Source organism: Alexandromys fortis, unplaced genomic scaffold, assembly GCF_014885135.2.
Source record: "Alexandromys fortis isolate MF-2015 unplaced genomic scaffold, M_Fortis_MF-2015_v1.1 scaffold_147, whole genome shotgun sequence".
Lineage (NCBI taxonomy): Eukaryota > Metazoa > Chordata > Mammalia > Rodentia > Cricetidae > Alexandromys > Alexandromys fortis.
In genome coordinates, this window is record NW_026068029.1 from 554637 (window position 1) to 567315 (window position 12679).

Sequence of the window (12679 nt, forward strand, 5' to 3'; positions counted from 1 at the left end):
CAACTGGAGTTTATAAATAACTATAGAGACACCTTCCTTCAACGCAATGCCCACCAAAATCCCAGCAAAATTCTTCACAGACCTCGAAAGAACAATACTCAACTTCATATAGAAAAACAAAAAACTCAGGATAGCCAAAACAATCCTGTACAATAAAGGAACTTTTAGAGGCATCACAATCCCTGACTTCAAACTCTACTACAGAGCTACAGTACTGAAAACAGCCTGGTATTGACATAAAAACAGACAGGAGAACCACCAATGGAACCAAATTGAAGACCTGGATATCAATCCACACATCTACAAACACCTGATTTTTAACAAAGAAGCAAAAAATATAAAATGGAAGAAAGAAAGCATCTTCAACAAATGGTGCTGGCATAACTGGATGTCAACACGTAGAAGAATGGAAATAGATCCATATCTATCACTAAGCACAAAACTCAACTCCAAATGGATCAAAGACCTCAACATAAAACCAACCACACTAAAACTTATAGAACAGAAAGTGGGAAGTACACTTGAATGCATTGGCACAGGAGACCACTTCCTAAATATAACTCCAACAGCACAGACACTGAGAGAAACAAGTAATAAATGGGACCTCCTGAAACTGAAAAGCTTTTGTAAAGCAAAGGACATGGCCAACAAGACAAAACGGCAGCCTACAGAATGGGAAAAGATCTTTACCCACCCCACATCAGAGGTCTGTTCTCCAAAATATACAAGGAACTCAAGAAATTTGTCATCAAAAGAACAAATAATCCAATAAAAAATGGGGTACAGACATAAACAGAGAACTCTCAACAGAGGACTCTAAAATGACTGAAAGGCACTTCAGGAAATGTTCAGCATCCTTAGCCATCAGAGAAATGCAAATCAAAACAATTCTGAGATTCCATCTTACACCTGTAAGAATGGCCAAGATCAAAAACACTGATGACAACTTATGCTGGAGAGGATGTGGGATAAAGGGAACACTTCTCCATCACTGGTAGGAGTTAAAACTGGTACAGCCTCTTTGGATATCAGTATGAGGATTTCTCAGAAAATTAGGAAACAACCTACCTCAAGACCCAGCAATACCCAAAGGATGCTTAATCATACCACGAGGACATGTGCTAAACTATGTTCATAGAAGCATTATTTGTCATAGCCAGAACCTGAAAACAACCTAAATGCCCCTCAATCAAAGAATGGATAAGAAAAATGTGGTACATTTGCACAGTGGAGTACTACACAGCAGAAAAAAAATGACATCTTGAAATTTGCAGGCAAATGGATGAATCTAGGAAAAAATCATATTGAATGAGGTAACCCAGACCCAGAAAGATAAATATAATATGTACTCACTCATAAGTAACTTATAGACATAAAGCAAAGAAAAACCAGCCTACAATTCACAACCCCAGAGAACCTAGACAACAACGAGGACCCTAAGAGAGACATACATGGATCTAATATGCATGGAAAGTAGAAAAAGACAAGATCTCCTGAATAAATTGGGAGCATGGGGAGCATGGGAGAGGGTTTAAAGGGAGGGGAGATAAAGGAAAGAGGAGCAGAGAAAAATATATAGCTCAATAAAAACAACTTAAAAAAATAAAAGAAAAATCTGTCTTCACTAACTTAGAGTTGGTGACTGCTACTATGTTGGCTTTCTCAAGGGTCCATGAGTAGTTCTGTTAAAAAGAGACACACGAGGGCTTGTGACAGTTTAAAATGGCTTTCAGCTAGGGACAAGTTGCCTTGCAAACCTCCATACCATCACTCACCAGCCCCATGCTACACAAAGATGAACCAGTCAGCTTCACTGCTCTGATAAATACAACAACAACAACAACTCCTTTTATCGATTGGCTGGGGTGCCTGATACAATCAAATGTATTTTTTATTTTAATTCAGTTATATCTCTAACGATACTGACATGATGGTTTCATGAGTAAGAAACTTTCAAAGGCTAGAATACTGGAGAACGGAGCTGTAAATCATTGGTGGAGTGCTTACCTAGCATGCTCGTGGCCCTGTGTTAGATTCTCAGTGTCAAAGTCATACATAAGTAGTGGAAGTAGAGGAGCTTGTTCTTGACAAGGGCACCTGACATTTTAGCTTTCTCTAAAGAAGATAAAATTCCTGCCCTTATGCCTGGAGCTGTGACTTTCTGCGACAAGTGAGGGAAACGGTGTGCTCTGTTATTCTTCACAAAGATATAGTGACAGTCATGGTGACACATAGTGAAAAGCTTGTAGTCCTGCTATGAAGGAGGGACTGTGTAGACTGAAGAAGACAAGGGGATGCGGGAATGCGGGAGGGTTGATGGTTGGAATCCAGTGGAAATGATATGCGCAAGGAATGAGAGAACAAGGCTGGGCTGTTTTCTAGCCTTGCAAAGTGAGGCTATGCCACACCACCACCTAGACCCAGGGTCTTCACCGGGGTGCTGCCTATAACGGCCTTGCGAGTCTCATTGGTTTGTCTTCAATGAAGTGATCGATGTGATACTACATCAAAATGATAGTGTACTATATCTCTGTAAATTATCTACAGGGCTCACAGGGGGAAGAGGTATCAGTTTAGTGTTTTCTGAGGAAGATACCAGAAACTAGCTCACTGAAAAGTGCCACCTTGAGTCATGAACTTAATGTAAAGTAGAAATGGAGAGTTTTGGAAATGATCTGGTTGCTCATGCAACAAGATTTTCTGGAGACAGTGTAGCACACATGGAGTCCAAAGCTGCTTTAGAAAGGTGCCAAGAGGAAGCTCATTCAACAAATCCCTACATGGGTACAAGTCAGAACACTAGAGAAGTCCAGGCAACACACAAGCAAATTTATACATACCCCAGCCAACAATGCAGAATTTAAGGATGTACTTTCGGATGTAAGTATTAAACACCTTGACAAGTGCCAGGTACATGTGGAATGCTTCTAAGCCCATCCATGTGAAGGAGACCAAGAGGAAATAGTGAAGAAATACAGCCACAGAGATGCAGAAACCTCGGGTATTATACAGAGCAATCCAGGAATCTAGTAGGAAGACCAGGTTGAGCAGAAGCAGGGCAGCACACAGTTGGATGAGGATTTTGGAAGGGTAATCCCTCCGGATCTTTCTAAAATGAGAGGACAAGAAAAGAATTAGCATTATAGTCTGGCAAACTTTGTGTAAGAACATTCCTCAGGCTGTCTCAGAGTTTTAAATTATTTATTCGTCAGTATATACTGATATGCACAGATTTCTTCTCAGAATGGGTGAGTGTTCAGGGGACATTAAAATCAACAACATTTGGGTGGTGGTGGCACACATCTTTAATCCCACCCCTCAGGAGGCAGAGGCAGACGAATTTCTGAGTTCGAGACCAGCCTGGTCTATAGAGCAAGTTCCAGGACAGTCATGGCTACACAGAGAAACTCTGTCTCAAAAAACAAAGAAACCAAAGGCCCAACAACAACAAAACAATGATCAAATATAAATTGAAGAACTGTGATAATTAATATTGATTGTCAAATTGAAAAAAAAAAAGACTCTAAAATCACCAAAAAGACAAGTCTCTGGATGCAGCCATGAGGGTGGGAGTAGGCTAGCTAAGGTGGGAAACTCCATATTGAATGTGGGCGCCACTATTGAATGAGTTGGACCTTAGACTGAATAAAAAGGAGAACGTGGTCTCAGCACCGGCATTCAACACTCTCAGTTCCTGCTGCTGTGATAACCCCACATCCCTATCATGATGGACAGAACCTTCAAAGTAGGAGCCAAATAAACTTTTCCTGAAGTTGGCCTTTGTCAGCTGTTCAAACACAGCAATAGGAAAAACAGCTAATGTGACAACCATACAGCAAATAGGTCTCGACTTCTAAAGGATCTTTGACACGCTGACTGTAGACCCCCACTTCTAAATAGCATGTAATCACCACTACTGAGAGGTCACCTCGCTTCACCTGAACAACCTCTAGTAGTTCTCATGATAGGCTGCCACATTCAGATCTTCAAAATGTCAGATTGCTATATCATCTTACACTAGGACTTAAATTGAGATCATGGAAAAAGAGTTTGAACTATAGCTAAACATAACGACACAGGGAATGTAGCAAATTGACCTTTTAAGATTTCCTCCTAAAAAGTGATGAGAGGACGACTCCTTCTGGTGCGGTGATGTTATTTGGAGCCATTCCTTGTTTTCACTTACAAAGCCACACTCACTGATTTTTTTTCAGTTATGTTTTATACTCATATTCTTAATTCCTATACCAGTTAATAAAATTAATCTTTCACATTTGATCAGTGTTATTTATAAACTTAATTTGTGAATTTTTTTTGCTTACATTGTACTATGATCTCTTTCAGATTGTAACCTCCTCTCTCTCTCTCTCTCTCTCTCTCTCTCTCTCTCTCTCTCTCTCTCTCTCTCTCTTCCTCCACTGAATGCTCATGACATACCAGGCACCCATGCTGGGTACAAGGATTGTCATGACACAGCCCTTAGTGAGCTCACAAACTTGTGGAAGGCAGAAGCATATAAACCAAAAACTCACATAGAATTTCATACCCAGATATTATACTATGTGGATATAAAGGACAGGGAAGGCTGAAGAAAGGGTTTATAAGTAATACAATTTGGTGATAAAGGTGAGAGCTGCATCTTATAAACCAAATTCATGTTATAGATACTCACTCAAAGGCTATGTAGGTTATGAGAGTAACTGACAGAAAAATTGATGAAAGCCCACAGCCAATATATGTGATAAATGTCAGCGCCATCATTTGACTTGGTGGTAAGGATGTCCGAGATAGGTCCTGGGAAATAAAATATTGCATTCAGTGACCAATCCATTTTAAATACATAAGACTTGTTATTATGTTTGTTGAATATGCTGTTTCCATTAATAGTCTCATAGTCTGTTCAAGCAACACATGAGATAGGCACAATCACTTTCATCAGGTACAAATAAGGACATAGGGAGTTCCAGTAACCTACCCAAGGTAGTAGCTAGGAAGTGGAGGAATCAGAATTCAGACTCAGGTCTGCCTGATCCAAAGCTCATATACTTAATCACTGTACCGTAGTGCACTGGGGGAAGCCCTGCATTAGGAGCCTAAAGACTGACATTTGGCTCCTGGCTCTTACATTTCTTAGTCCTATGGCTATGAACAATTACCACAAGTCTTAATTCTAATTGCAAAAAAACCAACCTATGTTTAAGGAATGCTGGGAAGATTAAATGAAATCATTTAAGGATGGGGGTGTGACTAAGTGGAAGAGCACTTGCCTAGCATGCACATAATAATTACAATAACAATAATAATTATGTCAAAGTGTATTATATTATAAACATTTAAGTGCATTGAAAGCTAAATGATTTGTATTTTCCATTCTAATGAGAATCCCTTACTACTTAAAGGAGAAAATGTAAATGTAAAAATATAATATATATTTTGTAATGTAGAATATATTTTGTAATGTAGAATACAATATTATTCTACATTACAACATTAATCTTGAGATGCATTTGGTTATTAAAAGAGTAGTTTCACTGGTATATAACTATTCCACAATATTATGCTTTCTGGTTATCTTTCTAGTCATCAAGAAGAGTAGATATTCTGATATAATGCCCAGATATCCCTCAGACCCAGAATCTAAGGCCATGGAACATGGGTATGTTACCATTAAGATGCCAAAACTTGTAAGATGACTACAGGTACAGACGGTTTCATTCAGCTTCTTGTCTTTGATGGAGCAGCCATCAGATGACCAACCTCCTCTGCCACCTGTTGGCATCAAGAGCAGTATCTGTCCCATCAGCAAGGCCATAACACGGTGGCTTACCAACTTCCCCACTCACTCACTTAAGACCTTAAAAGGGTTTAAATTGGAACCTACCATTTCTGCCCAAGTCCCAGAAGACACATTTCACAGTTAAGTCATCCTGTAGCAGAAAGATAAATCATGGGTAATTAATTTACTGAACTGAAAAGAATTAGGAGAATCAATGCTGTTTTTAATTTTATAATCTTCTGCTTGATTTTTGGAGACTTATCATATGTGATTCTCAGAAGTAAATGACCCCCATATAGGTCAGTGCTTCTTAAAATATCAATCATGTATAGAAATCACCTGAGGGATTTGTTTAAAGAAATGTGATATCACTCTGGTTGGTTATAGATTACTTGCTTAGATAGTGAGGGTATGAGTTAAATCCCCAGCTAATGGGACAGGGAATACATTCAGCTCAGTAGGTCTGGAGTGGGACCTGAGCTTTTGCAAGTCTAGTCAACTCTCAGATTACATTGATGTTGTAGTTCTGAAGACAACAACACTCTGAGGAGAAGTTGTAGCTGAAGTTCAGTATGAGACAAGATATCTGGAGGTGAGAGTCAGATTTGTAGCCATAGCTCTGCCTATAGTGTAATTCAGCAGTGGCTAAGAGCTTGTCTTTGCTTTGCCTACCTCAGAAACTACAGGCTCCAGGATGCAATGATTCCCAAAGTCAAAATTCTGTAGAGCAACAAGCAATTGTCTTATACACATCTTCTGTCTCAAATCACGCCCAGTAGGCATAGTCAATATAACGTGTCCTTGGTCAGGGAATAAACCAGACAAGCCTCTCCTCACCTGACTTGGGTTGGTGTGCTTCAGCATGACTGTCACGTTTCTTGTTAAGTTCTTGATAGTCACGTTTGCAACACTTGATGATATGACGTAGCTGATCAGAGAGAGGTTCTCCAGGGAGGGGTCCTAGCACAACAAAGAATCAGCAAGATGACAACGGGAATGGAATATGATGAGGGTCTTTTAGGGCTAGAAGGACACTAAGGGCTGTTTGAATTCACATTATTCACAACGGAGGTTTAAAACTGTGATGTAGCAAAGTAACTTTCCCAGGAAACAGCAATTAGAAGTGGGGCTTATTCCACCTCAGTGCTCTAAATACTGAATTGATGTGCACAGCTGACACAACAGGACCTCATGGCTTTTTCAGGGAATAAATAACATTAATTATTTAAATCTTGTGTCCCTGAGCAAGCTACTGAACCTTCCTGTGCCTCCATTACCTCATCTGTAAAGTGGAGGTAGGAAAAGGTTCCTTCCCACCAAGGTAGGGCTTAGAGACAACACTTGTGAGCTCTTAAGGTAGATGCTTGACCATTTGGAAGTACCATGGATGTGATTTTGTAAGGAACATTAGTCTGTAGATAAGAATTAACTAGAGAGTTTCAACACTTCCTTTGATTTGTAGCAGGCTCAAGAACATGTGATGATTAAACAGAATTAAATCACTGATCTCCAACCCAAAGCCAAATCAAGACCAGTAAGCAGCAACTTTACCTGAAACAGGGCAGGGGTTTCAAAGAAATTGAACTGAACCCTGGAAGCCAGTTCTACATCATTAGTTGGCAAATTACTCATCAGTGACGAAGGGAGAGTAATGGCACCAATACTATTCTCAGGAACCTGGGTTTCCAGAGAAACCTGGAGATCAAGTAAGAGATAATAAAAGTGAGTTGGTACAATAAGGTGATCAAAACCACAACTCAGTATGAAGGGAGGGAGGGGCCTGAAGGAGCTTGGTCTGTGATCTGACTTTAGTGTCCCTTGATCCCAGTCCCTATAAAGGGTGGATAGAAAGCACTAGAAGCAGGATTGCTTTTCAGCACCGCTACATAGAGCAGTGTAGTTATAAAACTTCCTAAATATGTTGAAATTCATCTTCATGCCTAGGTCCCCCAACTTCCCAGTATTCCTCCATGAAATTTCATGAAGATACCATTCCTTGCCATCCTTCCACAGACCAACATATCAAACACCACCCACCCACTTTCCACTATCCAGATATTAAAGGGTTAACACAGGCACAGGACCCTCTATGCAAATTATATATTTGTTTGAATGCTGGAGATTGAATCCAGGGCCTCATGTATGCAAAACATGTCCTATACCACTGACTCACATCTGAAAACAACGTCAGCCAGTTTTTATTCTCTTGGTGTTTCGCTGGCTGCTCTGTACACCAGGTTGGCCTTGAACTCAAAGAGCTCCACCTGCCATCACCTCCTGAGTACTAAAATTAAAAGACTCAGATATGCAATCTTTTGAAAGCTGAATATCACCCCTGATAATCAACAGTAATTGCCTCCATCAGGAACCGCAACAGGGACTCCAATCACGCACAAGAAAACGTTTCTATAAGAAATAAGATTGTACCTGAAGATTTGCAGGATCTTGGGCTGCAAAGGTCATTGAGTTGAAATTACTGGCATTCACTCTGACCACAGCAAGAGCCAAAGAAGGGGAAGTTAGACTGATGGTTGTATTTGGAAAATTCAGCTGTAAGCCAATGTCATCTACCACTTTTAGCAGCCTGTAAAGACAATTGGCAGTTTTGATTTAGTCCTCTATTCTCTTTCTCCCCCATTCTAATATAAGGTAGCAACTGGAAATCATTATGCACCTAGTCCTTGAGAGCAAATACTTGGCTATCACTAGTCACATAAGCAGTATCTTTAGCATTAGCGGGGGCCCTCTTAGCACCCTGTAATATACATTATGTAGGTAAATTGCTATGTGTTGTTAAACATTGTTAAAAGGGAACTCTTGGAGTAAGGAGGGCCCTCCTGTACTTGACTCCAGCATGTTTATTTCTACAGTTCTCCAAACTGTTATTTAAAGCACCTTTTCCTGGAACTGGCTGCTTCTCTAATTCTGTAACAAGGAGAAAGGAAAAAAAAAAACAAGTAGCAAAGTATATTAAAAACAATGTGTCCTTGAGAAGAGCTAGAACGTCAACTATTTACAAGGTAAGTTACTAGCGCTTATCTCATAATATAAAAATGCCTACAGCAGGAACTGGAGGCTGAAAGCTCACCCATGGAGGTAGCAAAGAAGACCCTTTCCCCTGACTCTCTCAACTGGGAAATCTAGTGGACTACCTCGGTTGGTTTCTGCTAGATGTTCTAAGTCCCCAATTTGAAAATGTCATCCTTTGATTCCTTTCTTAATTGGGCTACTTTCATCAATTTTTTTCTGCTGAATGTTTTGAGCCCCCAATTTACTGATGTTCTGCTATCTGTTGCTTCTTTCTGTTACCCAATATTTATTCTTGCTTTTGCTTGTTATATGCTTAATAAACTCATTCATTCAAAACAGAAAGCTCTGCTACTGTGGCTCATTCTCTGAACCAGGCAGAAGACGCCCTTTCTGTTGGCTAAGTCATACCTTTGAGCCAGAGGGGCTAGCAAAGCAGGTGGAGAGTGGAGGAGTTTGCTGACTCGGTTTACCATTTCGCCTGCAAGGTTAGGCTCTAAGCCTCCCAAGGACAACAATTTCTCCATCTGTGAGACTTGAGCCTCTAGGTCAGGAACACTGCTGGTGTTGACAACTTCTGTATTAAAAAACAGAGTCAAGTTATGAATTCATGATGTGAAAATCACTTCTAAAGATAAAGATTTATAGACCCTATAATGTGGTCAGCTTACTCTCAGGTATTTGTCCAAAAAAAAGCAGATATATGTGTTTAGAAGACTTAGTTATGATTTTCCATAGTGGCCTTTTTTATAATAGTTCTAAACTAGAAATAACCCAAATGTCCCAGAACTGAAAAATGGATGGATAAGTTAGGGTATCTCTACAATGGAACATTATTTAGTGGTAAAAATAAATTAGCTACTAATACATTCAACAACATGGACGGCTCCCCACTTGTTCAACACATTATGCAAAATGAAAAAATCCAAACTCAAAAGGACACATTGTATATGATTCTCTTCATATGACATATTAGCAAAGTTATAACTACAGGGAAACACAATGTATCCGTGGCCAGGGGTAGAGGTTAAGTTCTGAATTCAAAGAGACACAAGGGAACTGTAGAGGTTGTGAAAAAAGTTATATATCTTGATTGTGATGTTGGTTACATGACCACAGATGCTTATCTAATGCAATAAAACTATGAAAATTTCATTTATTCATAGAACTGAAAAACTTTTATTGTATGTAAATTATATTTCAGTAAGTCTGACTAAAAATATAAAACCACATCACATAGAGTGATATAAATACTAATAATTCACTAGTATTTAATTTATATCATTTGGACAGAATTTTATGCACACTACTAGAAGCTTTTTATGAACAAGAAATTATGAAGTCAACGGTCAGATTATCAGCTATATGTTGTTTTTATAGTGTTCAATTAAAAAATTAAACATTAACGACATAAACCTGTCCTTAACAACAAAAATCTCTGTGTCTCTATCTGTATGTCTGTCAGTCTCTCTCTCTCTCTCCTTTCTCTCTCTCTCTCTCTCTCTCTCTCTCTCTCTCTCTCTCTCTCTCTCTCTCTCTCTCTCTCTCTCTCTCTCTCTCTCTCTCTCTCTCTCTCTCTCTCTCCCTCCCTCTGTTTTCGTGGTACTAGATATCAAATTTTTTGAGACAAGATCTCAAGTAGCCAAGACTGCCCTTGAACTCCTGATCCCTGATCATCCTGTCTTGACCTTCTAAATGCTAGAACTACACCACACTCAAAACTTTAAAAACACAAAAATGATTCTTAAATTTATCAGTAATATCTGATTTCTTATTTTGCATATTCCTTTCTGGTCTCTATCCATGTGCATCCATACTATTATGAACACAGAGCTGTTTGTTGGGCCATCATCTCTTCACATCAAGATTTTAAAGTATCCTCACATTTTTGTACAGCTATTCTAATGGTTCACGTCATTGCACGACAGCCATCGTGTTGAAGTAGCATGTCTTATATAATCACTCTTCTCTTATGGAGTCATTAAGCTTTAGTGACTTTTTAACTACTAGGTTATACTCTGATGAGCAGCTGCTATGCATATGGTGCTACCCTTCTGCTGTCCTAAAAGTAGAAGCATAGGCTCAGGGTCCTCTTGATGGGGTAGTCTGATTGCTTCTAAGAGTCAATAGGAATAGCTATGGAAAAAAAAAAAAACACTGTCGGCCTAGGGCAATGAATTTCAATTATAATGTATTATTCAGCCATTAAACCTTCTCTTCAATTATGATTCCATAATTTTGCCTAAAATTTCTACATTTATTTTAAACTAATTTGAGAACAGTGCTTATTGGGAGAAATAGTAAGTCACCTAGAAGAAGCTCCAAAACCCCCTTGGAGATGCTGGCATGATGGAAGAGGAGCACAAACCATAAGCTGAGCTCCACAGTAATATACTAAATTAGGCTTTGTTTCCCATCTTCTAATTTCTTCTTCTTCCTCCTCCTCTTCTTCTTCTTTTTTTTTTTTTTTTGTTTCTTTTGAGACAAGATTTCTTTGTAAACCAGGCTAGCCTCAACCTCACAGAGACCCAAGTGCTGGACTTAAAGGTGTGTGCCACAACAAACCCATCCTCTGATTTCAAAGGAAGGCCTGCTTCTTATTCACGGAACTAAAGTTCCAGACACTCTGGAATACTCTGTGTTCCTTTCCCTCTTCCCTTTACTGCCACGCTACTAAGCCCACGTGGCTCCTGGGAACCGTTTGCAGTGTCCATGGCTTTTCCACATATACTATTGCTCCTAGTCAAATGAAACTGGCATCAGTTATCCACACATCATCACATGGAATAGATCAGAACGTGCCAAGCTGTTCATTTTAGCTTTTGGTGCATGTGAGGTCTTAAGCCTGGGTCTTCCAAATCTTTCAGAAGAGCGACTTAAAAGGGGGTCTTATCATGTGTCTTGATTTGCAAGGTAGCAGCTGCATTGTAGGAAGCCCAAATCCCAACATCCACAATCAGCTTGGCTTCCCATATTTACCTGTCTCATCAGGAGGCATGCTGATGGTGACCACTTTTTCAGGGACAGAGGGTGCTGATGTGGTAAGAGAAGAAAGGGAGGACTGTGTAGGTGGCAGGCTATGGGGAAGATCAGTTTGGGGCAAAGAGGAAGAAGCAGCTACAGGTTGAACAGGCATGTCAATGGCAGGACTGGAAACCAGGGAGGCTGCAGGCTGGGGAGATGAAAGGTGACTCTCTTGTGCCAGAGAGGGTGTGCTTGGGGTCACAGAGGCATGATCAAGGGGTTCATCCAAAGAGAAGTCACTAGCGACGTGGGTCAAAATGGTGGCCTGAGGTACAACTGGCAAGGGCTTGCTGGAAGAAGATAACGGTGGGCCATGTGGCTGATAAGCAAGACAGACAACAGGATCCTTCAGTTCGCTAAAGGACAAAATCAGAGAGACACATATGAGACACCAATAAGGTACTGAGGGCTGAGTCACCAAGCCCAGCTGCTTTCTGGTACCACCAAGTTAATAGGGTTTCACGCTAAAAGACTGGACACTTCACATTCTCTGGGCCTCTGACACTGGCTTCTGCCCCTGCTTCCTTCATATTTCCCAGGGAGAGAAATTAGCATTACTCTACAAATCGCAATGGTGATTCCCTGCTAGATATATGGCTGCTCTACAGCTCTATGTCATACTAACTTTCACTCGGTTGAGGGGATCTTGTAACATTCTCTCTGTTCCTGGATGAGAGACATATGAAATGTCCCATAACCCACCTGGTTTCATTACACTAGAAATCTGTCTTAACTAATTTCATATCATTGTAGCCAGGTACAGTGGTCACTAGCACATGTAAGTGATCAAGAAATATTGGTTGGATAAAAATATAAATCAAGCTGGGGCCAAACAGAGTCTCTGGCTTGTCA

The 12679-nt window shown here is 40.0% G+C and overlaps 1 protein-coding gene across 11 annotated transcripts in view; it reads right to left on the reverse strand.

The window, feature by feature from the left end:
• Adgrg2 (adhesion G protein-coupled receptor G2) overlaps positions 1-12679 on the reverse strand; it is a 122615-nt gene that overhangs the window by 11007 nt on the left and 98929 nt on the right. For all 11 annotated transcript variants that reach the window (XM_050164363.1, XM_050164362.1, XM_050164370.1 and 8 more), the window contains 9 exons: positions 11783-12183; positions 9215-9380; positions 8204-8360; positions 7328-7471; positions 6614-6736; positions 5882-5927; positions 5666-5769; positions 4673-4794; positions 2841-3109 (listed from right to left, as the gene is read on the reverse strand). In XM_050164363.1, coding sequence (XP_050020320.1) covers positions 2841-3109; positions 4673-4794; positions 5666-5769; positions 5882-5927; positions 6614-6736; positions 7328-7471; positions 8204-8360; positions 9215-9380; positions 11783-12183 — 1532 coding nt within the window. The remainder of the gene's footprint in view (positions 1-2840; positions 3110-4672; positions 4795-5665; positions 5770-5881; positions 5928-6613; positions 6737-7327; positions 7472-8203; positions 8361-9214; positions 9381-11782; positions 12184-12679) is intronic.